Source organism: Xenopus laevis, chromosome 1S (genome assembly GCF_017654675.1).
Source record: "Xenopus laevis strain J_2021 chromosome 1S, Xenopus_laevis_v10.1, whole genome shotgun sequence".
Taxonomy (NCBI): Eukaryota; Metazoa; Chordata; class Amphibia; order Anura; family Pipidae; genus Xenopus; species Xenopus laevis.
In genome coordinates this window covers 17146964-17174906 of record NC_054372.1, presented here as the reverse complement: position 1 = coordinate 17174906, position 27943 = coordinate 17146964, and the positions used below count along the sequence as shown (strand labels likewise).

The following is a 27943-nucleotide window of genomic DNA, read 5'->3' as shown; positions in this document are numbered from 1 at the left end:
GATCATTCAATTAATCCAAAATCTGACCCAATACTCTCAGTACCGCCTGTGGGATATTACGCTGTGAGTGAACATTTCCGCAAACTGATGTTATTGTTGGTATAACGCTGGCACATTGAGCAGATCCGCGGTCATTTCATTTAATAAAGTGTCTGTGTTCTTGGGACTGTTAATAGAACAAGGGAGGGAAAACTGACACCCACAATCAGGCAGTTGCTTAACCCAACCACAAGCACTTCTGTATTGTTCCAGTAATGGATTAAGAGCATAAATAAGAGTCTTCTTTCTAAACTACAACTCCCAGCAATGAGATTCAAGGAACTGTACATTATGGGAAATGGCAGATGACTGGTGAATGCTGCCTACTGCTCAGTTGCTAAGACTAATTAGACCAATACTGAAATTTGCACTTTTAATGATATCACGTCCTTAAAGGAGAACTAAACCCCCCCACTGTGAAAAGTCGCCACTGGCTTCCCTCCCTGCATCCCCCCTGCTAAGTGTTACCCCAGATTTGTGTCCCCTGTAGGATCACTGACCGCACATGCAGAGTAAGGGCAGCGGAGCTCACAAGTGGCATCTTCCGGCGCTTCGGTAATCTTCGGGTCTTCTTCCCTTCAGCAATTTCCGTCACTTCTGGCTCATGAGCAGTTGTCGCGAACTGGAAGATTGCTTCAACTGCACTTGCGCTAATACTGTGCTCACTTTACTAAGATTACTGAAGCGCTGAAGATGTCGCCCGTTAGCTCCGCTGAGCGCATGTGCAGTCAGTAATCCTACAGGGGACACAATTCTGTGCAGAGGGGGCCAGCGGGGATGTTAGATGTTTATATAAGTAACGGAACTACATGGGAGCTGGCCCTGGTGCGGGCCGTGCAGCCGGGCCCCTCCCCACCCTCGTCGGTGCGAATTTTCTTTGCAGCCCCAGCCGGCTGCAGCGCGCACAATCTGCTGGGGGGGGCTCTGCAGGGGTGCGGCCCCTGGCCCAGTTGCACCCCCTGCTCTTCCGGTAGTTACGCCACTGCATCATATAAGCAGTTTGCACTGTACTTGTGACATCATCATGTTGCTATTGGATATAGTTGATACAAAAGCACATTGACACTGAGGCAGGTCTGGACTGGGATCCAAAAAAGACCCTGGCATTTCCAGTACACAGAGGTCCAAACAGTCCCCCATTAGCCCAAATGGATATCTGATACCCATCGGAGTGAATGGATATATATATATATGTGTATATATATATATATATATATATATCCATTCACTCCGACACTCTTGAGAAAGGCTTTGGGTTTGCCCGAAATGTCAGTCTTTAGTTCTGCAATAAAAGTGCGGATCTTTCGGAGTGAATGGAGATTATTTTATGATTCTGCACCCAAGCATATTAATGCCTTTTGTCCAGAGTGCTGGTATTATACACAGGTATGGGACCTGTTATCTAGAATGCTCAGGGTTTTCCAGATAATGGATCTTTCTGTAATTTGAATTTTCTACTAGAAAAGTATTTAAACATTAAATAAACCCAAAAGGCTGGTTTTGCCTCCAATAAGGATTAATTATTATTGATGCGCGAATTTCTCCTGTTCTCCAAAAAAATATTTTTGACGCCTGCGACAATTCCGATGCCCATCAAAGTCAATGGCCGCCTAGAATTTTTGCAGCAATTTCGTGAATTTATTGGGTCATTATCTCTCAGGAATGGTGTGCTGAACTCCTTGGGACTATATATATATATATATATATATATATATATATATATATATATATAAACATGTTCCTATTACTATACTGTATAGCTTTCCCTGCTGTGAATGGATGTAGAGAGGGAACCAGTGACCCAGCAGAAGGTGCCAGGCCCACAGACAGAAGGAGCACATATTACAGTACGAGGTGCCAGAGACAAGGGGTGGGGGTTTTGCACCAGAGAGAGAGAGTGAAAGGGAAGGATGGAGTGAGGAGGAGGAGGAGTGAGCACTGGCCTCCAGGGGGCTCCTTTGTGTTGGATTGAGCAGCAGCTGCAGCCTCCAAGCTGCAAACCCCATGGTCCATGCAAATTCATCCTTGTGCAAGTGTCAAGCCCCGCACCCTCTCTCCAGCCTCGTCCACTCGCTTCCTCCTGAGATCTGACGCTGCGTCAAGGAGAGAGACAGTCGCAGCCACAGCCCATCATCTCCCCTGTCAGCCCAAAGCTCTCGCTGCTCCCCTCCCTCATTCACTGGTTACCTGCAGCTCATTGTCTCTCTGTCCCTGGGTAAGTGCTCTGCTTCTATATTCTCTGCTCATTTCTCATGCATTGTACCATCAGCACAAAGCAGCCTCATACATTGTGTTATCAGCACCAGCGCTTTGTGTTTCATTCATTTATCAGTGTCAGAGCTTTGTCTTACCTGGATCATATCCCCAGTATCATCAAGCAGTGACATAAACCTTGTACCATCAGTATAAATGTGATACATTCTATCAGTTCAGCAGCCTAAAGAATTGTGACATCATTTCATCAGGCTGGAACATTTCATTTTCAGGAATGCCTGAGCAGTATTGATCCTACAATCTGAATTATTAAAGGGCTTCACTTGAATCATTTCCTGATGCTCTAAGGGGGTTAGAGACTCCTTAGCCACAATCTCCGCAAAAGAGCTTTGATTGAGGGCTGCCCTGACATTGGGGCTGATACTGCACCTCTTTTGTTTGGAGCTGAGAGACCCTGGTTCTGGTACTGATTGACTGACTGGGGTGGAAGGGGTGTTGCTATGGAGGGGGGTCTCCTGCTCATATTCTGTGTATTTGCTCTGCAGGGAGGCTTCATTGTGTTGAGAAAAGATGGTGAAACTGGGGAATAATTTTAGCGAGAAGGGAGCGAAGCCTCCAATCTGTGAGGATGGATTTGATACAATCCCATTGATGACTCCTTTGGATGTCAACCAGCTGCAGTTCCCACCTCCAGACAAGGTAAGTACTGTATTTAGGCAGAATCATCGGTCCATGAGAATCCCCAGCAGGGCAGTAACCATGGATATTCCCAGGGGGGCTCAGCGGGGGGACATTAGTCATTTTAACAATCACCTTTGTTGATGGTAAAATCATCCGTACACATGGCTGGGGAAGCTTATCTGTGATATAGAAATGACCTCCACAGCCATATCTAGAGGCAAAATCTGCAGCCCACCTCTCTCTGTGCCATATGGGCCTCTAAAACGTGCCCACGGCCACTGCCTTAGCAGCCATATTTAACAAAAGAAAGTGAACTTTAACTCGTTGGCACCCAGCAGGCATTGCAGTGTTAGAGCACAGTGCCTGGCAGGGGAGCCTGTTTCTTTAAATGAGAGCGTTCTGCATTATTGTGTAGATATCCTATTTGTTTGTATTGATTTTCACAGCAGGTACAGTGTTTTTCTGCTGAGTTCATTTATATCTAAGGCAGCAAATGATGAGAGATCAGTCTGTACAGTAAGTTTACATGGGAATGGGAACTGCCATAATGCTTGATTCATCCAGGACATTATCCACAGATATCAATGTAATTCACTCCCATTAATAGGTTGCACCATTCTGCTCATGTCTATGGAGAAAGCCTGAGCCAAGGCAAACAGTATGGCAGCTCCCACGCCTACACAGTATTGTCTGTAAGGGAAGAAATAAATGGAATATTTGCTGCCTGAATAAAGTCAAAACATCGTTCAATCAATAGAGATTTGCAGGAGCCATAGAAGCTTATGTGAAGGTGTATAAAGCCAGGGTAATGCTGCTGCCGGGACTGGGGTCGGGCGTAATTACGGGTAAAAGTGGCACGGAATATGTTTGACTTTGGGAATTGGAGGGCTCCAGTCAATGTGCTGTCAGTATTATTGGCTTTTAGGCCTCGTTACAGCCAAGCACAGGGTGATGGAATCAATGGGCCATGCTCTGGCCAATGCTCTGAGATGTATACTTGGTTTATACTGTATAGTAGGTGTAGTTTCCCTTGAATCAGCATTAAATATTCAGTAAAAGATAGGAGTGTCGCTTATTTGGCCACAAGCAGGCATTTCATTAGTGTTGTTGGGTTACAGAGCCCAGTTCCCTGCTCGTGCCCACATTAGTTTTACTGCAACCAGCTGTTGTTAGGGTTGCCACCTGGCCAGTATTTTACCGGTCTGGCTGGTTTATGGTCAATCCCAATGTTATTAATAGGGAGAAAAGATAAATATATAGGAAGGCTGGTATTTTTTTCCAGAAAAGGTGGCAACCCTACCTGTTCTCGAATGACAAATCCCAGTTCCTTGTGAAAGTCAAAGACTGGGTGTTGTAGTTTAATAACAGTCGGGCAGTCCTTATATAAATATACGGGGCCACTGAAATACATTTTCCCCACTAAGCAAAGACTTGGGGCCCATGGCAGAGACCCCTGTTTCCCTCCTCCCCCACCCAAAGGACAGATCTGCCCCCAGTGGCCATGTTTGACATTACAGAGAAACAGCATATGAATGAATTGTGTATCATTGGAGAACTCATTGAACCTTCATGTTTTCCGATGCCCAGGAATTGCAGGGTCTATCACCCCTGTTTGTACACACCCCATTCCTGCAGCCGACTCCCCTCTATCAGATCTGTGTGCCCTGTGACCCTGGCATCAGACTGTCAGTTGCTATAGAACTAATGCGACTGATTGGCAGCAGACAGACAGAGGGGCAGCGCTGCAACTCCCAGTGATCATTTTATGTGCCATGCATTGGTGCCAACACAGATGCCCCTTGGATGGAACAATGGGGTATAATTGGTTTATGTTAGGGATGCACCAAATCCCCGAATCCTTCATGAAAAATGTGGCCGAATACTGATCTGAATCCTAATTTGCATATGAGGGCCAGGAAGGAAAAAAGTGGGAAAAAATATATTTTTTTTGCTTTGAGACAAAAAGTTACTTGATTTCCCTTCCCGACCATAAATTGCAAATGCAAAGTAGGATTCGGACAAATCCTGCTGAAAAACGCTGAATCCCAAAACGAATCCTGGATGTGAACTCAAGGGGGGGAAAGGAAGTACAATCACAACTCCCCCTACAAACATCGGCTGTTGGGAATTTCTGGAAGTGCAGGTGAGACTTTCCTAAGGAGAAGTGTTGCTGATACCATGTTGCCTTACTATACACAAGGGATACACCGAATACAGGATTTGGTTCAGGATTCGGCCAGAATTCTGCATTTTTCACCAGAATCCATCTGCCTGGCCGAACCGAATCCAAATCCTAATTTCCCCTAGGGGCAGGGAGGTAAATCGTGTGACTTTTTGTCACAAAACAAGGAAGTAAAAAATGTTTTCCCTTCCCACTCCTAATTTGCATATTCAAATTAAGATTTGGTTCGGTATTCGGCTGAATCTTTCGCGAAGGATTCAGGGCTTCGGCCAAATCCAAAATAGTGAATTCGGTGCATCCCTACTATACACACACACTTTTTCCCAGTAATACCCCTGATATAATCTTACCTTACCTCACCTCTCCTATCCCACAGCTGCAACCCCTTGTCCCCTACACCCAGGGCCACCATTAGAAATCACGGGGCCCCGTACAACAAAATTTGCTCCCAAGCCCCACCCCCAGATGCCGCCCACTCCACCCAAGCCCCACTCCATCCCGCCGAAAGACCACACAGACATCAGCGCTAAAAAAAAGTAACCCCCCCACACACACAAGTTATAAAAAGCTATTGATGGTCAGGGCCCCAAAAAATGTTTTTTTTAAAAAAACAAGTTAAAAAAAAATTGGGGCCCCAAAAATTTTTTTATGGCCTATAGAATATTAAAATAATACATTGGTGGCCAGGGGATTAAAAAAAAAACACACACACACATTGGTGTAGAATTGAACTCGTGGCTTCAGGACTTCACTTTCGCCTCTTTTCGCAACTTCAGGCCTTTTCGCCGCTTCAGGACTTCAATTTCTTACTATACTCACTGTCCCCTAGTTGCAACTCCAATACGTTGTCACATCTTTTTTATTATTATAATTATTATTATTATTATTATTATTATTATACAATCATTTTGATATTCCAATTACATCACAATAAAGGAACCTGCTTTATATCATAAATGTGCCGCTCTTAGTTCTTCAGTGATTCGTAGTCACGTGACTCTACTATAGGTAAATAGACAAATACTCCCACCCACCTGCCCACTCTCTTCTTCTCCAATAACAGAATGACTGTCACTAGATGGCGCTGTTCCATTGCAGTTCATAGCAGCAGTGGATCCATTTAGCGTATACTCTTCCTATTGATGCTTTATTACATACACTTATTTACATTTTGTTTTTCCAAAGGTGGTTGTTAAAACAAAGACTGAATACGAGCGGGATCATAAGAAAGGCAAATTCCGGGCCCCCAAGATCGCTGAATTTACTATTAGTATCAGTGAAGGCGTATCCGAGAGGTTCAAGGTAAGTGCTGACTCCAGTGCCTGTGCGCAAGTTTCTCCTGTGCGGCATAAGGACACAATGCAATTTGGGTTGGACAAGTCTCCATGCAAAGTGTGTTTTCTACTCTGTAGTGTGTCAGGGTCGTGGCTTCTTCGCTTGCATGAGCTGTGAGCAGGGTTACCAGGTCTAATTTCCAAAACCAGCCAAAGTCGGCTACAAAACCGGCCCAAAACTAGCCAAGAGGCACTTCAAAAGTAGCCCAAAATAGCACAATATGTGCTGTGAAAAATGTGTGAAAATACACCTTTTTCAAATTTTCACTGATTTGCAAATGTTTCCATGAAGTAAAATAGAACAGATTCACCGTCACTAGGGGCGTAAGTACAGAGGAGGCCCAGGAGGTACAGGGGTCCCATAAGACCCTAATTCATATACAATTACAATAAATATTGGTAAAACAGCTCAGCCTCTAGACATTTTGGTGGACAGCAGATTTTTGCTCCAACATTGCCTGAAATTGAGGAAAGTCACCAGAAAATAGGAGAATGCATATTAAGAGGGACGGGAGACTGAGGTACAGAGCCCAAAATTTGGTAACACCCATTGCAGTCCCATTGCATGATGGGTATTGTAGTCTTACATTAAACTTGGCAGTAGGCAAATTGTTAAACATAAACTACATTACCCAACATGCATTGGGAGACGCAGGCTTGGCAGATTAGGGCAAGAAAATTTTTTGGCTGGTTTCCAAACCACCAAAGGCCCAAAAAGTAGCCCAAATCAGTACCTTGGTTAGTTTGTACTTTCAAAACCAGCCTGGGCTTTAAATTAATAGCCCGATTTGGCTGGAAAACCGCCAACCTGGCAATCCTGGCTGTGAGCTTTAAACGATAGGAGGATGCACCTGCCAGTCACAGCTAAACATGGGGATAGTCCCACCTCCAACACACTACAGAACAAAAGCACATTGTGCATGGAGAAGTGTCTGTGCTGAGCCCAATACACAGTGATTGGGGTGGTTCATTAAACAAGCACCTCTTTGCCCAATTAGAGCACACAGGGGTGGAACAAATCTGAGACATTCAGTTGTTTGGCCGACAAGTCACCTAACGTGGGGTCCCTAGCAATGGTCCTCAAGGGATCAGTTCTTGTCCAACCTGTGGTTGTTGGACTACAACACCCACATCCCCCCTAACACCACATAGATTGTAATGATGTCCATTAATGTTAATTTGACATTCTAAGACCTTCAAAGAACCAGAGAAAATGTTCCTAATTTAATGTCTGCTGTGTTCCATGATAATGCAATGAACTGGCCAGCACAACACTATGTACTTGGAGCTGTCATTATAAAATGCAAAGCATCCTTCTTGTAGGACTTTGTTGTATCCACCACTGTTAAAGGCCAGGTGTAAAAAGACATAGATTCCAGGATACACAAAGCAAACCCACTCAGATATGGGTAGAATATACAAACAGATGGTGCTCTGGGTGGAATTGAACCTACAGCCCCCAGCCTAGGTTTGATTCCAGCCAGGGCTCCATCTGCAGTGATTAGCGTTGCTGCCTTAAAGCACTGATTGCATGAAGTCTTCCTCAATTCTCGAACAGCCCCACCTACAAATTCCCAGCTATGTTTTAATGAGTCAGTCTAATTAGTTATAGTGTAAATGAGATGCCATAATCCCCATGCTAAAAATAATCCCCTCTGGCCCTCAGAAGGATTATATAAGGAAAATGCAGAATTTTTTTTTTTTATTCTTCCAACCTGGAATTCTGAGTATAATTCTATCAATTCTATTATATTGTGGCCTTTTCTTTTAAAATAGGAAAAAATCTATGGCCTCCGCACCCCCCTCCCCTTCTTATTAAGAATGTGTTTTTTTCATAGCACTTACCGCTGGGGGATTTTAGTGAGGAGACTGCGTTGCTGTATTACTAGGTAACCAGTGCATCATAGAAGGTGCTTTTTTCCCATGTGTCATGGTGATTGACAAGATAAACATCTCTGTAGGTCACCAGCCCTTATTAGGCGCTCTCCTTGGCTGAGGGTTGTTGTCCGCATTAAAAAGCATCTCATTGGGGACTTGCATTGTACATGCCGCTTTGCTCGTTGCCCCCACTCCAAATTGACAGCCTTGAATAAATGATAGAGCTTCATAAATATGGTAATTAACAGGGGGTGTCGCCTGGTGCTCCCTCCTGGGTCCTGGCTAATTGTGAATCATCATGTTTTACCGCTGTTGTTGATTTCCAGAGAACTGAAGGATGTTTCTATAACAAAGACAAATATTTGCTGTAATTAAATGGCTTTATTGCGTTTCGGGCTGCGCGTCGGCATTGTCTGGAGCTTTGTGTGAAGGTTCTTGGGGAGGTGAAGGTTGGGAGGGAGCTGGGAGAAGCAAAGGACTGTCTCATTGGACTCATTCCACTGCACAGGGCTGGGGCCACAGAGAGACATATGGGCTGAGCATCAGAATAAGCCCCATTGGTCAGAAAATATTCTGGATAAAATAAAAGCATTCCCAGGTGGCTAGAGGCTATAGTTACCCCATTGTGATGTTATATCTAAGTAATGGGAAAAATGTGCCTTGCGACTAGTGATGGGCGAATTTCTCCCCTTTCGCTTCGCTACGAAAATTTGTGAATCTCCTGCAAAATTCACGAAAATGGATGAAAAATTTGCGAAACGCAGTTTTTGACGCTGGCAACAATTTGCAATTGGCACCAGCGACAATTTCGACATTGGATGTCCATTAAAATCAATTGGCGTCCGGTAATCATCGCCAGTGTCTAAATTGTCGACAGCATTGAAAAAACTTTGACACCGGCGTCGGAACCGTTTTTTCAACACCAATTTTATCGCAAATTTATTTGCCGGCAGCAAATCGTGGAAGTTTGCCCATCACTACTTGCGACTTCAAAAAGAATCCTCTCTTTCGAGATACTAAATATGTTTGGAAACTTTTATTTTCTTATCATTCAGCTATACACAAACACCTTTTATGCCAGCTAAGGCTACAGACGCACATGCGGATACTTGCCTCGTTTTTTTTTTTAAAAAAAAAAGCAGACCGCTGCTAGAGTTGCCACCCGGCCTAGCCGGTAAAACATCTGCCAAGGCCGGGGCCGGTATTACAAATTTAACGGCAATGCAGTTGCCGGTAATTTGTAATACCCTTTTAAAAAAGCCCCTGGCCTGCCCCCAATTCGCACAGAACTTACCCTTTTTTCAGCGCTGTGGACATCTCTGCGATGTTGCTCCGCCCCTTTTGCGGCATGCCACATAGCTCCGCCCATTTTCCATCACGGACCGCCCCCTTTTGGTGTCCGCCCCCCACTGGCCAGTAATATTGTTTAGCAAATGTGGCAACCCTAACCGCTGCACAAATACTCTTGCGATTTCAACTTTTGGCAATGGCATGCTACGCTAGTGCATTTACACTGCGGTCAGCTAGGCGCCAGAATGCGGCAAGTATCCACATGTGTGTCTGTAGCCTAAACTTTTACTTTAAAAAAAAATCACAGCGTTTATTAAGAAATAACTTATCGAAACTCTCCTTGCGCTCCTCTTCAGAAAAGGCGACACGGCAATGATCCATCGTGCATCGCTCGATTACTCCTCCCTGGCTATCTCCTATTAGGAAGGCAGGGAGGATAAATTGAGCGCCACACATTGGATAGCTGGATCGCCGGATCGCCTTTTCTGAAGAGGAGCACTCTTAATAAAGGCTGTGCGATTTTAAAGTTTAATTTGTCTTGGTGTTTTTTTTTTTTTGTGGTATACGAACAAATTTTTAAAAAAAATGTTTTGATGTTACTGGTCCTTTAAACCCTTAGATTTGTTAAAGTCTCCATCCTCTTTATTTTCCACTAATGAAAAAACTGTTGTTTTTGTGAAAGAGCTAATGGATCCACTTAATAAGACATTAATCCCTTGGTTAGAATTGAAAGAAAAATTCAAATTATATGAGTCGGATGGATATTTTTACCAAGTATGTCTTTCTTTGGTCCATAATAAGAACAATCTTATACTCTCTGACCATTGGTTAAGCTGAAGCTTTGGTTGAGTTTATGGAATTCTCCACTAAGATTACAATTGACTCTCAAAAAAACTCTGGAATGTTTATGGGTCAGGCTCACATCCATTATTAACAGTCTCCTCCAAATGGTCTGAATTTTTTCAGCATAATGTGTACCCCTCCGACTTGGTGAAGTCTATACATGACTATAATAACCTGATTTTAGCGGAGAGTTGGAGAGTCCACCAGTACAAATTAGTTCATCTCGATTATGGGAAACTTTATTCTACCAAACCTCAGTCTTTTTTGGAGAGGCCAGTACTCTTTGATATTTTCCTGCATATTTGTACTTATTATAGGGATGTTCCTATACTATGTATTCCTATACTATGTATGTATCCATGTATGTATGTAACCAGTGTCGGACTGGGACACCAGGAGCCCACCCAAAAACCTTAGACCAGGGGACGACCTCAGTACTATTTTTCTTCCTCTTCTCACTCAACCTCTATTCTCCTAGTGTCTTTTCTTTACATACTATAATCTAATATTCCATCTATTTAGCCTCTTTGTTCTCATAGAAATAGGGAATGGCCATGGAATAGGCCAAATGTTTAGCAACATGAAGGACCACCGGAGCTTTCCTGGTATCCCTGTGGGTCAGTCCAACACTGTTTATAACCTTTGCTTTGGAAAGATTTGCGACAATGGTTGTCTAACTGTTTTGGCCTCCTTTGAGGTCTAACCTTTGGTTGGGCCGCCTTAGTCTATATAACATGAAATCCATTGCTGCATCCTCCTTTCAGCCATGGTTCCAAGAACATCTAACACTGTACATAAAATAAATGTTCATCTCAGATCTCACTAAAAAGTAGCCTTCAGGCTGGGTCCCCCCTGCCGCAACACCAGTCCCTCATTTTGGGAGCCACTCTTGCAACTGGCCACACCTCTGGTGATGAGTCATAGCAGCCAATAGCCCTCCAGACTACCTATGATGAATTATAACATAACAGGAGGACTATGGCAAGTGATAAGGAAGGTTGTAACTAAATAGCCAGAAGTCCAGTGACTTCAATGGCTGCTCGACCACTATAGGCAGTTAATGAGCCAGCAGTTTACTGACTTGTTGGACTTAACTAAACTCCATAAAGCCTCTGTGTGTCCTGGCACTTATACAATAAACTGTGGCCTGCACAGAATGAGGCTTCCATTGATAATGCTGTTGAGGTTTATTATGATATATTATTTGTGCTACTACTGTATAAATGCTGATATGCTAAGAAGGAATTCTGTGATTTACACTGCACTGCCCAAGAACATGATCTACACTCATTCCCTTGAATGAGACACTCATATCTAAAATGTATTTATCACCTGAGCCTAACACATTGGCACCCCCACTAAATGTAGTTTTCCTTGGGCTTTACAGGCACATTGAATGTTTTCTAGGTGCAAATGAGCATATTTGCCCACAATGCGCTCTACAAACTGACCCATGATTGATAACATGGGAGCATGCAGATATTTCGTGGGTCAGCTCCTGACACTTCGGGTACCTAGTTATACGTTTCAGATGCAGTGCTCAGCTTGTTAGAGACTGACAGTCAGACTCCAGGACTTGAGCACAGCCATTGTTGTTCCTGTCCGGATGCATCACCCAGTGATTCAGATGTTCCCAGCGTATGTGGCCCTCAGCCTGGAGCTGCTTAGTAGTGACACCATATGGTACAATTCAACTTCTGTAAGTCAGATAAATGATGCAGGGTGGCTGCAAGCAAATTGCATGAGAAGCAAAACTCTCCGTGTCCTGCCATGTGCTTTCCTTTATCATTATACAGTCTGACAGCCACGTCACACCAACAATTACAACACCCAACACAGTACATAGGGTGCTGTGAGATATGCAAATAAAGGTCTTTGTGTGTTGCACCTATAGATGCCCAAATCAGTGCCAGTGCAGCTTGTATTTATGCTGAAATGCTGGGGAAAATATTGCATTATGATTAAGGTATAGCAAATTGCCAACTGTTAAAATGTAAAAGTTTTGTATTTGTATTGAAAACCTAAGGATATAGGAATGACCTAACTTTATGAATAATTGGCCATGTAAAATGTCCATGATTCTGCTTGTTTGGCCAGGTCACCAGAGAAGCATCTTTCTTTGATTTGGTTGACCATGTTGTGGGTCAGATCAGGGTTCCTTGGCTTGGAGAGCATGGAAACCCCTTGGGAGAGGAGATCCACAGCCCAGAGTCATTTTCCAGCCTTCCTTATTAAAATGGCTGTCATAGATTGATTGGGGAGGCCATCATTTGGGTGGTATTCAGCCAGTTCCAACTTTATTCCATACTGACATATCTGGTTCTAGGATTCCCTGAATTAGTCGTTGATCTCATGTTTTAGTAACTGGAGACAAAATTATAGGTGAAACGAGCAAGTGTACATTCAATTTACATGGAATACCCAAGGTGATATATTTGTTACCTTCATGGCGCCAGGATGTACAGATGCAGCACAGCATATTCCTTTCCATTCATCCTAACGTTTTTAGTAGGAAAATGTGTATAGCAGCGTGTGCCAAGTACAGTAGAACATCTAGTAGGGCACACAGCCTAAAAGTGTGTCTGATTCATGTGCTGTTGGCAACAATGGGTGATTTTTGATGATGCCTCCATTTCACCCAACCCTGCTCTGCCCCAGCCAGGGGTATAAATACAGACTAATAAAGAACCTGGGAGGAAGGCTGATCTGTTTGTGTGACTGGAGTGTGTTCGCATGATGGCGGCCCTGAGTGGAGTACCTTGAGCCAGGTATCAGAAAGTGAAGACTTGAAGCTTTTTTTGTAAAGTTGGGGTCCCCAACGACCAGGCCACGGACCGGTGCCAAGCCATGGACTACGCCAAATCAGGCTGCCTCTGGTCCTGGCTGAATTTTATAATAGCTACAAAAAGGCCCCAATTACTTGTAATCTCAGCTCCTTGATGTGCCATTGCCATGACAACAGCTGTGTAAAGCCCAGGGAATGTTTTACTAATCGCGGCAATGACCAAAATATTGTTTTTTTTGGGTAAGCCTGAAATGCACCCACACAACAGCCTGTCCCCACCCAGTCCTCAGAAAAATTGTCTTGCTTCAAACTGGTCCGTGGTGCAAAATAAGTTGGCGACCACTGATGTAAAGTATATACAGTAGAGCTTGTGTCTGACCCTGAGCATACGCCAGTTATATGCAGCGCATCCTCTCAGTGCTGGACTAGGTGTTCTAGATGCTTAAAATGAACAAATAAGCAGCAATTACATTTTTTAAAAAAGTTCTCATCTGCAGATTTTATCATTGTTGGAGAGATGACTTTTTAGCTTTGAAAGCATTACAAGACATTTGTGTGACACCACAGCAACTGCTCCATGCAAGGGATTGTCCTGAGATCCAACCCATTCTGCTGCTCCACCTGTCCCCATAGCAGCCTCTCTGTGCAATTACCTGCCCCCACATTATGAGACAACCCAACACAATTATCAAAGAACCCAACACAATTATGAGATAACCCAACACAATTATCAGAGAACCCAACACAATTATCAAAGAACCCAACACAATTATGAGATAACCCAACACAATTATTAGAGAACCCAACACAATTATCAAAAAACCCAACACAATTATCGAAGAACCCAACACAATTATCAGAGAACCCAACACAATTATCAAAGAACCCAACACAATTATCAGAGAACCCAACACAATTATCAGAGAACCCACCACAATAATCAGAGAACCCAACACAATTATCAAAGAACCCAACACAATTATCAGAGAACCCAACACAATTATCGAAGAACCCAACACAATTATCAGAGAACCCAACACAATTATCAGAGAACCCAACACAATTATCAGAGAACCCAACACAATTATCAAAGAACCCAACACAATTATCAGAGAACCCAACACAATTATCAGAGAACCCACCACAATAATCAGAGAACCCAACACAATTATCAAAGAACCCAACACAATTATCAGAGAACCCAACACAATTATCGAAGAACCCAACACAATTATCAGAGAACCCAACACAATTATCAGAGAACCCAACACAATTATCAGAGAACCCAACACAAGGCTGTTTGGCAGCTGGTCTGCTGTCACGCTAATTTCTTATCGCTAGCAGGCCAGTTACATTGCAGGAAGGGCAAGTGATGTCACAGGGTCGGGGCTATGATGTTGCGATCAGCGATTGGCTGATCGCCATATCAATCAAGGGAGAACCTACCCAGTTTTCCTTATTTAGAAAACTGGGCAGACTTGATCTGGGCAGCCCTTCTGATAACTGGTTTGTCCGGGTCAAATCCGGACAGATGGCAACCCTAGAGCTTAGTGATGTAATTTCTGTCACGTGACTCCCCGAAACTTGTGTATTATTATGTAGCAGACCATGTTGTAAAATATGAGGATATTAGAAGTCACCTCGGATTTCCATGGCCTGTATAAAAGCACTCGCCCTTCAGCCTTGTAATCCCTATCGACTTATAATATCCTTATATTTTACAATAGGGGGTACCTTATTCACTATATAAACAGTGATGCAATTCATGTCACGTGACTAGAAACTTGTGTATTATAGAAAAACAATGTGCCCACTACTGTAAAATATAAGGATATTAGAAGTCACTTTGGGTCTCCATGACCTGTGTAAATGCACATCTGCCTCCAGCCTTAAACATGATCATTGAGTTTAATGTATTTGTTTATTGAGGGGGAAATAAACGGTATTTTTAAAATGTTCCTATTCGATGGCAGTGGGGGAGACCATTTTTCCAAGCTCAGCTTTCTAATAGCAAGCCTCTTCAATAACTCTTGGCCAACTTTTTGGAAAGTATTGGAAAACACTGTTCTATAATGTCATTGGGCTTGGCCACATCCCTCACTAATATCACAGATTATAAGGGGTTGGGGGCTTGACAGTCAGTATCTCACGGTGTACATATGGTGGTACTTTTGCTTAGTAGAACCCAGTACATAATATATATTTATTATATTCCTTATGTATCTGTTCTTGTTATAGGTGACTGTTCTCGTCCTGTTTGCTCTGGCATTTCTGGCCTGTGTCGTGTTCCTGGTTGTCTACAAAGTGTACAAATATGACCATGCCTGTCCTGAAGGCTTCGTGCTTAAGGTAAGGAGCTGTTGTATATACTCTAGATTGCTGCTTATAGTATGGTCACATGGCACAGCATTTATTTTAGAGAGATTCACCACGTGAATGAGGAGGCCCAAGTGCTCTGCCCCGAGCCTTCAGCAAAAAGGAGTGGACATCACAGTATTGTTTGTAGGGTAGGCATTCAAAGAGCAATCCTCCCAGCAGTTATAGTAAAAAAGGTCTTTATTGAAGTACAAGATTGGATTACAACCTTACGCGTTTCGTGTTCTTATAACTAAGTGTTGTACTTCAATAAAGACCTTTCTACTACAACTGTTGGGAGAATTGCTCTTTAAATGCCTACTCTACAAACAATACTGTGATATCACATGGTCCAACAGCCAATACCATTCTTGCAGATACTCCCACCCCCAGGCAGGTCGAGTCCACAGCATAAGCAGATGTTTTTACCCCCAACAAAATGCCACCAGGTAGAAGAAGACTTATTGCACCTCTCTGTGCCTTTTCCATTGAAATAAGCCAATAATTTTGTAGCCCCCAATTATTTAATGTTGCCATGGGTGGAGGACGGTCATTAGAACTATGAATATGATCTTTCAGAATGAAACATGTTTTATTGTTTATACATTTTCCTTGTGGAAACTGGTGGATGCAATAATGTTTCTTATTGGCATCCAGAGTATGGCTTCTTGCAGTCTTCCCTTAGGTATTTTCGTTAGTGGGACACTTGGACAGGAGGATATGTTCCCTGTGTCTAGGAGGGTTAAATATACATCCTTGTAGTCCTTATTTTGGAGAAACACAAAATGTTACATACTAAAGTGCAACATGGTTCATAAAACACCCTAACTAGTTCTCATAGTGTCTCCATATTCATTACTGACCCACCCTTCCCAAATCCTTGATGGTGAAGTTGTTGGGAACCATAAATTATCATAACAGGGACACAAACAAAGCTGCTTGAGTTCTGCATGGCTGGGAAGTAAGGCGGGGGCTCCCCCTGCTGTACATAAGTATGATTGTTTCCCTGCTCAGCAGTTAGGGACCGTCTGACAATTCCTATCCACAGCAGTAAATGAAGGGAGAATTTCACTGCATACAGTCCGGTTTCTTATAAAAACTGTACACATTTTTAATTAAAATATATTGGAGATAGGTTTCTTTTTCAATAAAGAAAGTAAAAATGGGATTTTATTTTTTTTTGCCTTTACATGCTTTTACAGGACAGGATGGCTTTATTTAAGGATCTACTAGTTAGTTTTTGCAGTGCACATCATTGTAAATGTTTCTTCACTATCCAGCTTTCAAATCCATTAGTCAAACAACAAACCAAAGCCTGGAAAACTCTTTATTCTTAAAGATCTGTCAAAAGCTGTTTACAACTTCTATGCCGTCGCCACCTAAAAAGGTTGCCATAAGGTCCTTGAAATGTAGCTTTAGTGCAGCATTTTTACTCGTTTTTGTTTATAAGGGTCTTCAGATGTCCATTTTCAGATGAGGGTCATCAGCATTTTGATGGTTGTTGATGTTTCTGTCACACTGAATACTCATAAGTCCCCACCCTTCTCTGTACAGGTTGACTAGGTCTTCAGCCTTGTAAAGCACATTTAGCAGTCTGATATGGGTCTGTTTCAGCATTTTCTGGCTTCTGTGCTTTGTAGGTAAATTTAGAGGTTCCTCATCAAGACAATGAGATGCTTGGGGTACACCCAATTTCCTTTGTCCACTTTACAGTATAATTATACAGTATATGTAATTACTGCCCTAACATAACTAAGCTGTTTGCCCCTACTTGCCAGGGAGTTGAAGAATCAGTGGTGGTAAAACAGCCCTGTAGGTCCTGCACTCCCTTAAAATAAAGTAGTTCATGTTAAATTTAATCAGGATAAAGCAAATAGTGTCAGTGTGTGGGTCAGGAAAGAGAAGCAACCCAAGAGACCATACCTGTCACTCACCCCAACCCTAAACCCATAGATCTGAGCTTAGTTGGGGTTGAGGGTGCCTCTGAGCACACAGGGGGGCAATGGAGGTAGATGGATTCATGTAGGTGTGAGCTGCTCACACTCCCTCCATGCGGAAGGGGCTTAAAATGTCTTTGCTGGGGGACGGCACTTAAAGTTACGCCATTACCGTCGTATATAGAGTTTCTCACTATAAGGGCAATGTCTAATGGGGCACTTTGTTGCTCATGGGAGATCAACTGGATCCTGTGAATGACAAAGCCCCCCAAAATACCCTTTAATCCACAAGAATGGGGATCTCAAACACTTGCGGTCAACCCAGAAAAAGCGTTTTCCTGCAACTACCCTGAATTGCTGCATGTTAAGTGTTCCCCATTCTTCTGGATTAAACTCTATTTTTGGGGGATTTGTCGCCCACGGAAGTGGTGATCTCCTGGGTGCAAGAAATCATCCCGTTAGACATTACCCTTATGGTGAGAAACTCTATTTGTGGAAGTTTCTGTCCCTGTAATTTGCATTCCTTGTTCCTTAAAGGAAAACTATACCCCCCAAACAATGTAGGTCTCTATAAAAAGATATTGCATAAATCAGCTCATATGTAAAACCCTGCTTCATTTAAATAAACCATTTTCATAATAATATAATTTTCTAGTAGTATGCGCCATTGGGTAATCATAAGTAGAAAATTGCCATTTTAAAAAATAAGGGCCGCCTCCTGGGATCATACGATTCACTGTGCACACAAACATACCATACATGAGCTCACATGAGCCAATTAACAGACAGAGTTGTGTCTTTTGCTTCCACACTTCTTCCTGTTATAGTTAGAGCTGCAGTATTTCTGGTCAGGTGATCTCTGAGGCAGCACACAGACCATCACATCAAGGCAAGAGATGTAAAAGGACAATATTTACTTAAATATATATTCCAGTTTGGTAAGATTCTTTAATATGCCACTTAATTTGATATAAATGATATGTTGCTTAAATATTCATTTTGGAGGTAAAGTTTTCCTTTAAATCTAACTGTAACCTCTGTGTGTATAAATGTGTATAACACATGGCACAGCTGTTAGTCAGAGCCATATTAGTCATTAATGATGGGGGCCCTGTTCCTGCAGAATAAATACAGATCAAACCCCTATGGAGGGGTAGCAGTGGATGCTGGGATTTGTAGTTGATCGTGATAGATGGCTACAGCTTAGCAACATGTGTTTAGTTGGTGTATCTGTTCAGAGTTCCCCACTACCTCCCCGTGCTGCACATTTTGCTTAGGGACTAATGATGTGTGGGCTGTCCCGATACTTGCGGGATCCGCAGGTCAGGCATGTTCTGGCCAACTTCGCACTCCTCTTTGCAGGTGGGGGCAGGTTGAGCTTCTTCTCCTGCTCCTTCAAATGCCGGCTTCTGACTTCCGGCTTTATAGCCCTGCGCCTGCTCGTCCCGGCCCTTTTATGACGTCATCGGCGGTGGGGCGGAGTGGGTCTATAGAAGGAACCCAGAAGTTGGATGCGGGCAGGCACAGGTGGAGGGAGGACGGGTCCGGGTCAGGTGCGGGTCCGGTTTTACACATCACTATTAGGGACGTACGTAATTACTTGTTATTCTTTGATTATTGACACTGTAGCTGCTCTCTCAGATGACTCTGTTTTCTGCTACAATTAATTTGCTGCTCTGCTTGGAAAAGCTGAATGAAGAGGGTCAAAGCAGAGATTTATCAAGGGGTTAACTAAATGGAAAGTGCTGCTATGATCTTCTCAAATGCAATGGCCCAGCCTCATCGATTAGACTCAGGGGCGTAACTACAGAGGAAGCAGACCCTGCGGCTGCAGGGGGGCCCAGGAGGTACAGGGGGCCCCATGAGGCTCTCATTGATGAGAAATTTGAACATATATTGGTAAAACAGGACAAACACTGGATATGTTGGGGGCCCTAAAATTAATTTGCTGTGGGGCCCAGCAACATCTAGTTACGCCACTGATTTAGACTGTGAGCTTAGAGCGCTCTGCTAGGGACGTGATGTTACCCAGCATCCATTGCTTGCTCAGTGCTGACGTATGAAGATTTTTGGGAGACAGGGCAGTTACTATAAGTGATAATGGTCAGCCAAAGCCCTACATTTACTGCTCGTTTCCCCATATAAGTGTAGTTGTATCCGTCTGATCCTGGTGACACTTTATTGTATCAGTCACTGCGGTAGAACAGAGAGCTCCGCTACAAAGTCCCACTCACCTCTGCACCGAGGAGCCCAATGACTTGTTGTGTCTCTGGAATTACATTTCCTGGACTTGGAATATGAAATAACAGCCCATTGCCAAATACTGTAAATACTCCTCTTCCAGGTTCCACGTAAACATCAACTTCCAGAAACAATATCATGTAGCTAAGGTTTGGGCCAGCTGTGACGTGGGTGGGGTAGAGAGCGCAAAGTGTTATGGATTCTCTCAATCATTTACTGATTTTTTGCTGATGGAAAATCAGAGAAATCTCAGCTAATTTGATATTATAGTAAGTACCAGTGGCGGAACTAGAGTGTGCCGAGTCTCCCTGCGAAAAAAGCTTCAGAGGGGCCCAGCACACTCCAATCCCCAACCTCCTGGCCATTTCCCCATGACTCCTCCCACTCCCCACTCTGCCTCCGCCCACTCCAACCCAACTTGCATCCCCCTTCCTCACTGCAGGTAAGAGAGCGGCTGGGGAGGAGGGGGTTTTCGATAAGCTATAGAGCAGTGGCTCGTGAACAACATGTTGCTCTCCAATCCCTTGGATGTTGCTCCCAGTGGCCTCAAAGCAGATGATTATTTTTGAATTCCAGGCTTGAAGGCAAGTTTTGGTTGTATAAAAACCAGGTGCACTGCCAAACAGAGTCTCAATGTAGGTTGACAATCCACATAGGGGCTACTAAATGGCCAATCACAGCACTTATTTGGCACCCCAAGAACATTTTTCATGCTTGTGTATATATCTATCCACCCATCCCCCTCTCTCTCTATCTACCCATCCCTCTCTCTCTATATCTCTCTCTATCTACCCATCTCTCTCTCTCTATATCTATCTATCCATCCATCTACCCATCCCTCTCTCTATCATCTATCTATCCACCCATCCCTCTCTCTCTCTATATATCTATCTATCCATCCCTCTCTCTCTATCCCTCCCGCTCTCTCTCTATGTACTGTATTCATCTATGTTGATTGATAAGATTCTCTATTTATTGCCATATTTATACCTGTTCCACATGAGACCACAATTTGCTGCTCAGAGACAACTAACACGGGCTACAAGTCCCTTTGATTTGATGTCACATTTAATTTGCTGACGGATTCATCTCGACGGCGCAGACGGACTCCTCTTTGTTCTAATTTGAAAGGAAATGTACTGCATGAGTTTTCTGTGCGACAGTCTCATCTAACGAGCCTTAAACAAACATTAATGAAGAGCGGCAATTAATATGCAGAGCGGCGCTTGTGACAGAGAGGCTCATGGTTAAATAGTCCCTGGTGGAATCTCTGGCGCAGAAGACGCTGTTCTATCAAAACATCAGTAATACAGACACTTGGCTTTAAAGTAAGAAAGAACTGAGAATTTCAAGGCCTGAATTTGTGAAATCCTCCCGGAAAAGAATCCAGAGATCATAAGCGCAACATGGGCTCACCCATAATTGTGTCCCAGGGGTGGGAATGGGCTGGATATAGTCGTGTGCTGAATTCCAAATGATTATTATTACTAACATGGATTTATAAAGCACCAGCATATTCTGCAGCACTGTACAATAGAAAGGTGCATCATCACTGAATAACGGGGCTACCGGGGTGAGTGGGCGGGGCTTGGGTGAATAATGGGTGGGGTTAGGCGCATGAGATGCATGTAAGGGCCATTTGTTTTTCTCTTGTACTTGTTGACAGGACCTTCCTCCCAGGTGCCCAGTGTGTTAATAATTGGGCCCCCCTGCTAATTTAATAGTATGGGGCCCCGTGATATGAATAATACATAATAGCTCGTCCTGTGTTATATGAGCCCATAACAAAAATAAATGAAGCTAGGGCACCACAACTTGTGTGTTCAATAAACTGTTTTTAAGTAGGAATCACAGGAAATCCCAAAAACTCACCCCAGTCTCAGGGCGTATTTAACAGTTGATAAAAAGATGTATAGTGGGTGTTCCCAAAAATTCAAAAAAACAAAGTATATTAAAAGAATTGAGTCATTTATTAGGACAAAAATGGCCTAACACGTTTCATGTCTGTTGGGGCACTTACTCATATGCCGTTTGATCTTATATATATTATTCATTTAATGAATTGTTAGGTTTGCAATACTAATAGGATAAGTAATGTTCAATCTATTTGCCCCCAGTTGTTGATTTGCCATAAACCCCTCTGACAGCCAGAGGTACTGGGAGTTGTAGTCCAACTGTAGATCCCATATTATCCAGTGTTTTTTTCTCTGCAGGTCGTTCCCATTCCTCTAGCTCCAGGCCTGACGCAGCGCGAGACAAGGACAATATCATTTATGATTCTGTCAGCGTACAGATAATGACAAGGAAATATTTATCTTCCCATACACTATATCAATTTGCATCAGCAGCAATGTCTGCGCCATGTCAGGCCCAATTAATCACATTTGTGAAGTTAATGAATCATATTAGCCGGGGCAGTTCATTATCAATGCACACGCAGCGGGAATGCAGCGCCGCAATATATCCCCAATGGACAACACCTTAGAATAGATCAAGCACCCAAATGTGTGTGGCTCCTGGTAATCTGGCTGCTTCCCAAAGCCAAAATATCATTATAGTTCCTAATATATTAATGGTTTATTATTGTGCTTTCTCAACCTAACATTTTCCAACTGCAATGAATTAAAGGAGAAGGAAAGGTTAAAACTAAGTAAGCCTTATCAGAAAGGTCCACCTAAATATACCAGTAAACCCTCAAAGTAATGCTGCTCTGAGTCCCCTGTCAAAAGAAACACAGCATTTCTTTCCTTCTATTGTGTACTCATGGGCTTCTGTATCAGACTTCCTGCCTTCAGCTTAAACCTCATTGCCCTGGGCAAGAGCATGCTCAGTTTGCTCCTCTTCCCCACCCCCCTCCCTTCTCTACTGTAATCTGAGCCCAGAGCAGGGAGAGACTCAGGCAGGAAGTGATGTCACACCATGTTAATACTGCAGCTCCTATCCTAAACAAACAGAGAGTTTCTAGAGCTTTTTACTCAGGTATGGTAAAACATTCTACAGAATAAATATAGCATTCTAACTTGCACTATTGCAGCTAATCTATTGGCAATAAAATGCCTCTGTAGCTTTCCTTCTCCTTTAAAGCATGCTGTGTTTCAGTGGTAGTGATGTGCGAGGCGAGATTTCCCTGACCCGCAATCCACCCACCCGAGCCTGACTTCCGGGTTCCTTTTATAGACCCGCCCACTGATGTCACAAAAGGGGCAGGGTGAGCAGGGGCAGCGTCTATAAATGAAGAAGGCGGAAGTCAGAAGCCTGCCACCCACGAAGAGGAGATGAGTGTGAGATGGGCCCAAACTAGTCAGTGTTGCACTGCAAATAGCTGACTCATACTGGGATCTGCACAGATGAAATCAGTCAGTGACTCACAGCAGGTGTGTGTGGTTTGCAGCCAGAAAAAAAAGTTAGGTTGAGGAACTCCCATAACATAACCAAGGGAAATTAAAGGGCTATTTTGACAATGATTTACCCATTATTTGGAAGGATTGTTTACATGAGTCAACTTCAGGGACCTACCATATTTTTTTTAGTGACCCAAAGTAGTAGACCATAATGACCAAAATGTGAGAATCATGTGCAAGTGCGTGTTCAAGTGAAAATGTGCAGTGATGGGTTAAAGGAAATGTAAACCTGGAAAACAAATGACTGTAATGACGCTCTGAGTCATATTTCGCTTTCAGGATATTGGCAGTCTGAATATGATGCATTTGATACAACAGCTTTATCTACTGCTCATTTCTGCAGAGAGGACAAAGTCGGCAGAAAATTTAGCTAATGAGAAAATAGATGTCACCAGTGGAAATTTTTTTTACCATCAGCTTTGCTAGAAAAGAAATCAAGGTGCTTTATTTTTAGTGCGGTCATAATGACAAGTCTTCTAATGGGACTCTAGCCCCTCTTTAGCTAACGTGGCATCCTGGTGGTGATTGGGGAGTAATACATGTGAGTTTGCAGTCATGGATGTCTGGTGCTCCCTAGAAAACTTCCCGTTCTTTATCATAAAACGATTAGGATCTTTATAGACTTAGAAGCCTATTTATCAAAATTCTAATTTTGAATAGTAAGGTTTAGAGGCTTTTTCTACTTCGAATGAATTCACAATTTAAAGAAACTCGAATGTTTGCTTTTTAACAAAAAAAGTCGAAATGTAAAAATACAATTGTGAAACACCTCGAGTTTCTCGAATTTGTGAGTTTACAAACTCGAAAACTGGAATTTAAAAAATGGCTTGAATTTTGCCTAGGACAACTCGCATTGACTTCTACAGGAACCCGCCAGCTTTTAGATCCCAATTTTTTACATTCTAGTTTTTTTGCTAAATAAATACCAGACATTTGCGTTTTTGGAAATATAATTCGAAAAAAAATTAAATCGCAGAAAAAAATTCAAATCTGTACCTTGATAGAGCACCATCTTAAACTACATATGATTATTCCATGGGAACCATGGGAACCTCTCTGAATGTTGTTGAACTTAGAAAGACATGGGGAAAGGACACTGGAACACGCTTGAATACGTTTACAGTAATGGAACCAGAAAGCATTTTTTTTTATTATTATAGAACAGTTTTTCCTTGGATGAATCACTGAGCTGTGCTGCCAGGCTCTGTTGCCCAAGGCTTAGGAAAATGAATTGTTGAAAGCTCCCATTCCTCTTCACTGAATTCATATTAATGGAGATAAAACAGCCAGCCCCTTCATCCAAGATATTCCTTTAAAATGTGCATGTGTCTAAGAACTCAAATGTTTTCAAAAGGTTCTGTTTATTGTTTTGTATGAATAACAGGACCACTAATGCAATACTCTATGATGTCACATTATAAATACAGTGTTATAATATAGATGCAGGGCTCTCAAACTGTGGGACTAGACCCTTCAGGGGATGGATGTAGTGGTGGTCTGAAGTCTTACTTGGTTAATATTTGAGGCTAATGACTATTTTATTTCCAACTCACAACAGAAAGCCTAGCTTGAGGCTCAGTTGGGGTGAACACTTTCTGTCCTAGTTCCAAGGATATCTGACTGTAACCTTGGTTGGGCTAAGGGGGGCCTAAATCATAAGTTTGCCCTCCTACGGGGGCACGAACTGATAAATTCAACCACTGCATAGGCTTTGTACAAGGACAATGGCAGATTGATACACATCTAATACTTAGAAGTACTGTATGTGCAGCTTCTAGTCCACCTTCTACCAAACTCTCCAGCCCAAATCTCCTTAAAGGACAAGGAAAGTCTAAAATAGAATAAGGCTAGAAATGCTGTATTTTGTATACTAAATATAAACATGAACTTACTGCACCACAAGCCTAATCAAACAAATAATTTATGCTTTCAAAGTTGGCTACAGGGGGTCACCATCTTGTAACTTTGTTATACATCTTTGCAAGACTAAGACTGTGCACATGCTCAGTGTGGTCTGGGCTGCTTAGGGATCATCATAAACAAAGCTGCTTGAGTTCTGCATGGCTGGGAAGTAAGGCGGGGGCTCCCCCTGCTGTTCATAAGTATGATTGTTTCCCTGCTCAGCAGTTAGGGACCGTCTGACAATTCCTATCCACAGCAGTAAATGAAGGGAGAATTTCACTGCATACAGTCAGGTTTCTTATAAAAATGGTACACATTTTTTAATTAAAGTATATTGGAGATATTGGTTTCTTTTTCATTAAAGAAAGTAAAAATGGGATTTTATTTTTTTGCTTTTCCTTGTCCTTTAAGGATCCACTTTACTATTTCTATCACTGAAAAGGACCCACGGTTCAGAAAGGCACAGAGATGACTTTCAGTTACAGTCAGGTCCATAAATCTTTGGACAGAGACAACTTTTTTTCTAATTTTGGTTCTGTTCATTACCACAATGAATTTAAAATGACATGAAAGACTTTCAGATTTAATTCAGTGGGTTGAACAAAAAATGTGAGGAACACAATTTTAACACAATCCCTTCATTTCAGGGGCTCAAAAGTAATTGGACAAATTAAAAAACTGAAAATAAAAAGTTAATTTCTAATACTTGGTTGTGATCCCCAACCAGTGGCCTATGAGCAACATGTTGCTCCCCAACCTCTTGGATGTTGCTCCCAGTGGCCTCAAAGCAGGTGTTTCTTTTTGAATTCCAGGCTTGGAGGCAAGTTTCTAGGTTTACTTCCAAACAGAGTCTCCTGTAGGCTGCCAGTCCACATAGGGGCAACCAAATAGCCAATCACAGCTCTTATTTGACATTCATGGGGTCTTTTTTCATGCTTGTGTTGCTACTCTTTTTACATTTCATTGTTGCTCCCGGGTAAAATAAAAGGTTGGGGACACTCAATCTAGAGCTAAGTTTGTAGGTTCATTGATTCCATTTTCTTATTCTGTTCCTTCCTCAGAACAATCGATGCATTCCAGCGGCTCTGGATAACTACTACACCGAACAAGATCCCAGCACTCAAGGCAAGTTTTATACGGTCATCAATCATTACAACCTCGCCAAGCAAACCATTACACGTTCGGTGTCCCCGTGGATGACCGTTCTGTCGGAAGAGAAACTGTCCGAGCAAGAGACCGAAGCCTCCCAGAAGTCTGCTTAGCCTGACTGACACATGTTTTGCAATGTTAGAGGACTGAAATGGAACTTTCAAAGTAACTGCTTGCTTGCCGCTGGTAGCCAAGCGGTTAAGGATAATTTAGAGGTAACTTGTATTTATGGTTAAAAGCGCTTCTGTTAACTGGTATTGCTGTGCACACATAACTGTACAGATCATTCATACAGTAGGTACATCAACATGAGGGCACCAAAAGCCGTCATTATTTGCTCAATAATATCACACCGATGAAACCCACGGGTTTTCTTTATTTTTTTTCTGGTTACGGATTTGACTAAAGGGGATAGAGGAGATGGTTACAAAGCTATAAGCGTCATGGTGGTTGAGTAAGTAAGCCGAGGGCACTAAGGACTGATTTGTCTTGTGAGTAAGCTATGAAAGAAATAAATATAACGGAGGATTTCATAGGATACATTATCTGCAGAAAAGGATTGCAACCAATGGGACTGTTTTATTAGAATATGGGGAGGGGTCAAACCCAACGAATACATTCTAAATACGAGTTTTACACTAAAGGTCCATCTCTCCCTCTGAATGTACAACGAGGAACACTTTTTCCGATTTGATGTTTTTCTAGTTTAGACGAGTAGCAATATACTGAATCATGTGTGATTGTTTTTGGCTCATGTTGTGACGATATCCACTGAGGAACCTTCTTCATAGTAGGTCTTGATAAATAATCCTTCCATAGCTGTAATATCGGACGCCCCATGGCACCCCAACATTATAAAATTCAGATCAGTAAACGATTAGCCTAGACGGGGTCAGGAGTTTTATTTTCCATATAAAATGACAGTTTGGCAAAGAGAACGTTCAATGGCAGAAAGTTTTTTTTCCTCTCCTCGCCGAGAAAGAGTAATTACACAGTCGAGAGAAAACAATCTAAAAGACGAAGGTCCAGGAATACATAGTGGGTATTTAAACCACGGCTGAAAGATTTGAACATGCAGTGAGATATAACAGAAGACAAACTGTCAGTGGGATATTGTTTTCTAGATTGGACCCTTTGGGACAGATGTGTGTATAAAGCTTTCTTGGAAATAATACATTTATTAGGTTGCAGCGAGAAAAAAAACTTGATGAACCGCAGTGGAATATTTTATTCTGTTTTTCCCTGATGCTCAATAGAAAATTCTGATCAACATCTTCAGTTTTTAGACTTAACAAGGTCTTTCTAATGTAAGAATGAACTAGGATCCTTTTGCCTCATTTTTGTACCATAAGGCCAATGCCATGTTCTGTATAGGTCCGAAGCCCCTGGAAGCAACCCACTTCTTGCTAGCTTTGGATATGGGATTAAGGATGCTTAGAAATCATTTTAATGCGTCTGCTTTAATGGAACCCAACGTCGGTAGTTAAAAGTAGTCTTCTAGGTTTATGGTTTTGTGTTGTGTTGTAAATAAATTGTTGGGTGCCCATTGACCTTAACTGGCTGAATCCATTTAGGATTGCCCATTAATATTAAGAAACAAAATAAAATCTCAGCCAAAACTTAATTAGAATAAAAGAAGGGCAGCAGATGCTGTATTTGCCTTTAATGATAGAGGTATAAATTCCATTGATATATACATTATATAGTGAATA

At 42.5% G+C, this 27943-nt stretch overlaps 1 protein-coding gene across 2 annotated transcripts; it reads left to right on the top strand.

Annotated features, from left to right (window-relative positions):
• The first annotated feature begins 1960 nt into the window (after positions 1-1960).
• nsg1.S (neuronal vesicle trafficking associated 1 S homeolog) lies at positions 1961-27828 on the top strand. Of its 2 annotated transcripts, none has more exons than XM_018243045.2 (5): positions 1961-2254; positions 2799-2952; positions 6302-6418; positions 15485-15595; positions 26144-27828. In XM_018243045.2, exons 2-5 carry the CDS (start codon positions 2824-2826, stop codon positions 26342-26344), a joined length of 558 nt encoding a protein of 185 aa, XP_018098534.1. In that variant the 5' UTR covers positions 1961-2254; positions 2799-2823; the 3' UTR covers positions 26345-27828. The 2 variants fall into 2 exon arrangements, with proteins under 2 accessions (XP_018098534.1, XP_041435337.1); XM_041579403.1 differs by lacking the exon at positions 1961-2254 and adding an exon at positions 2645-2716.
• The last annotated feature ends 115 nt before the right edge of the window (positions 27829-27943 follow it).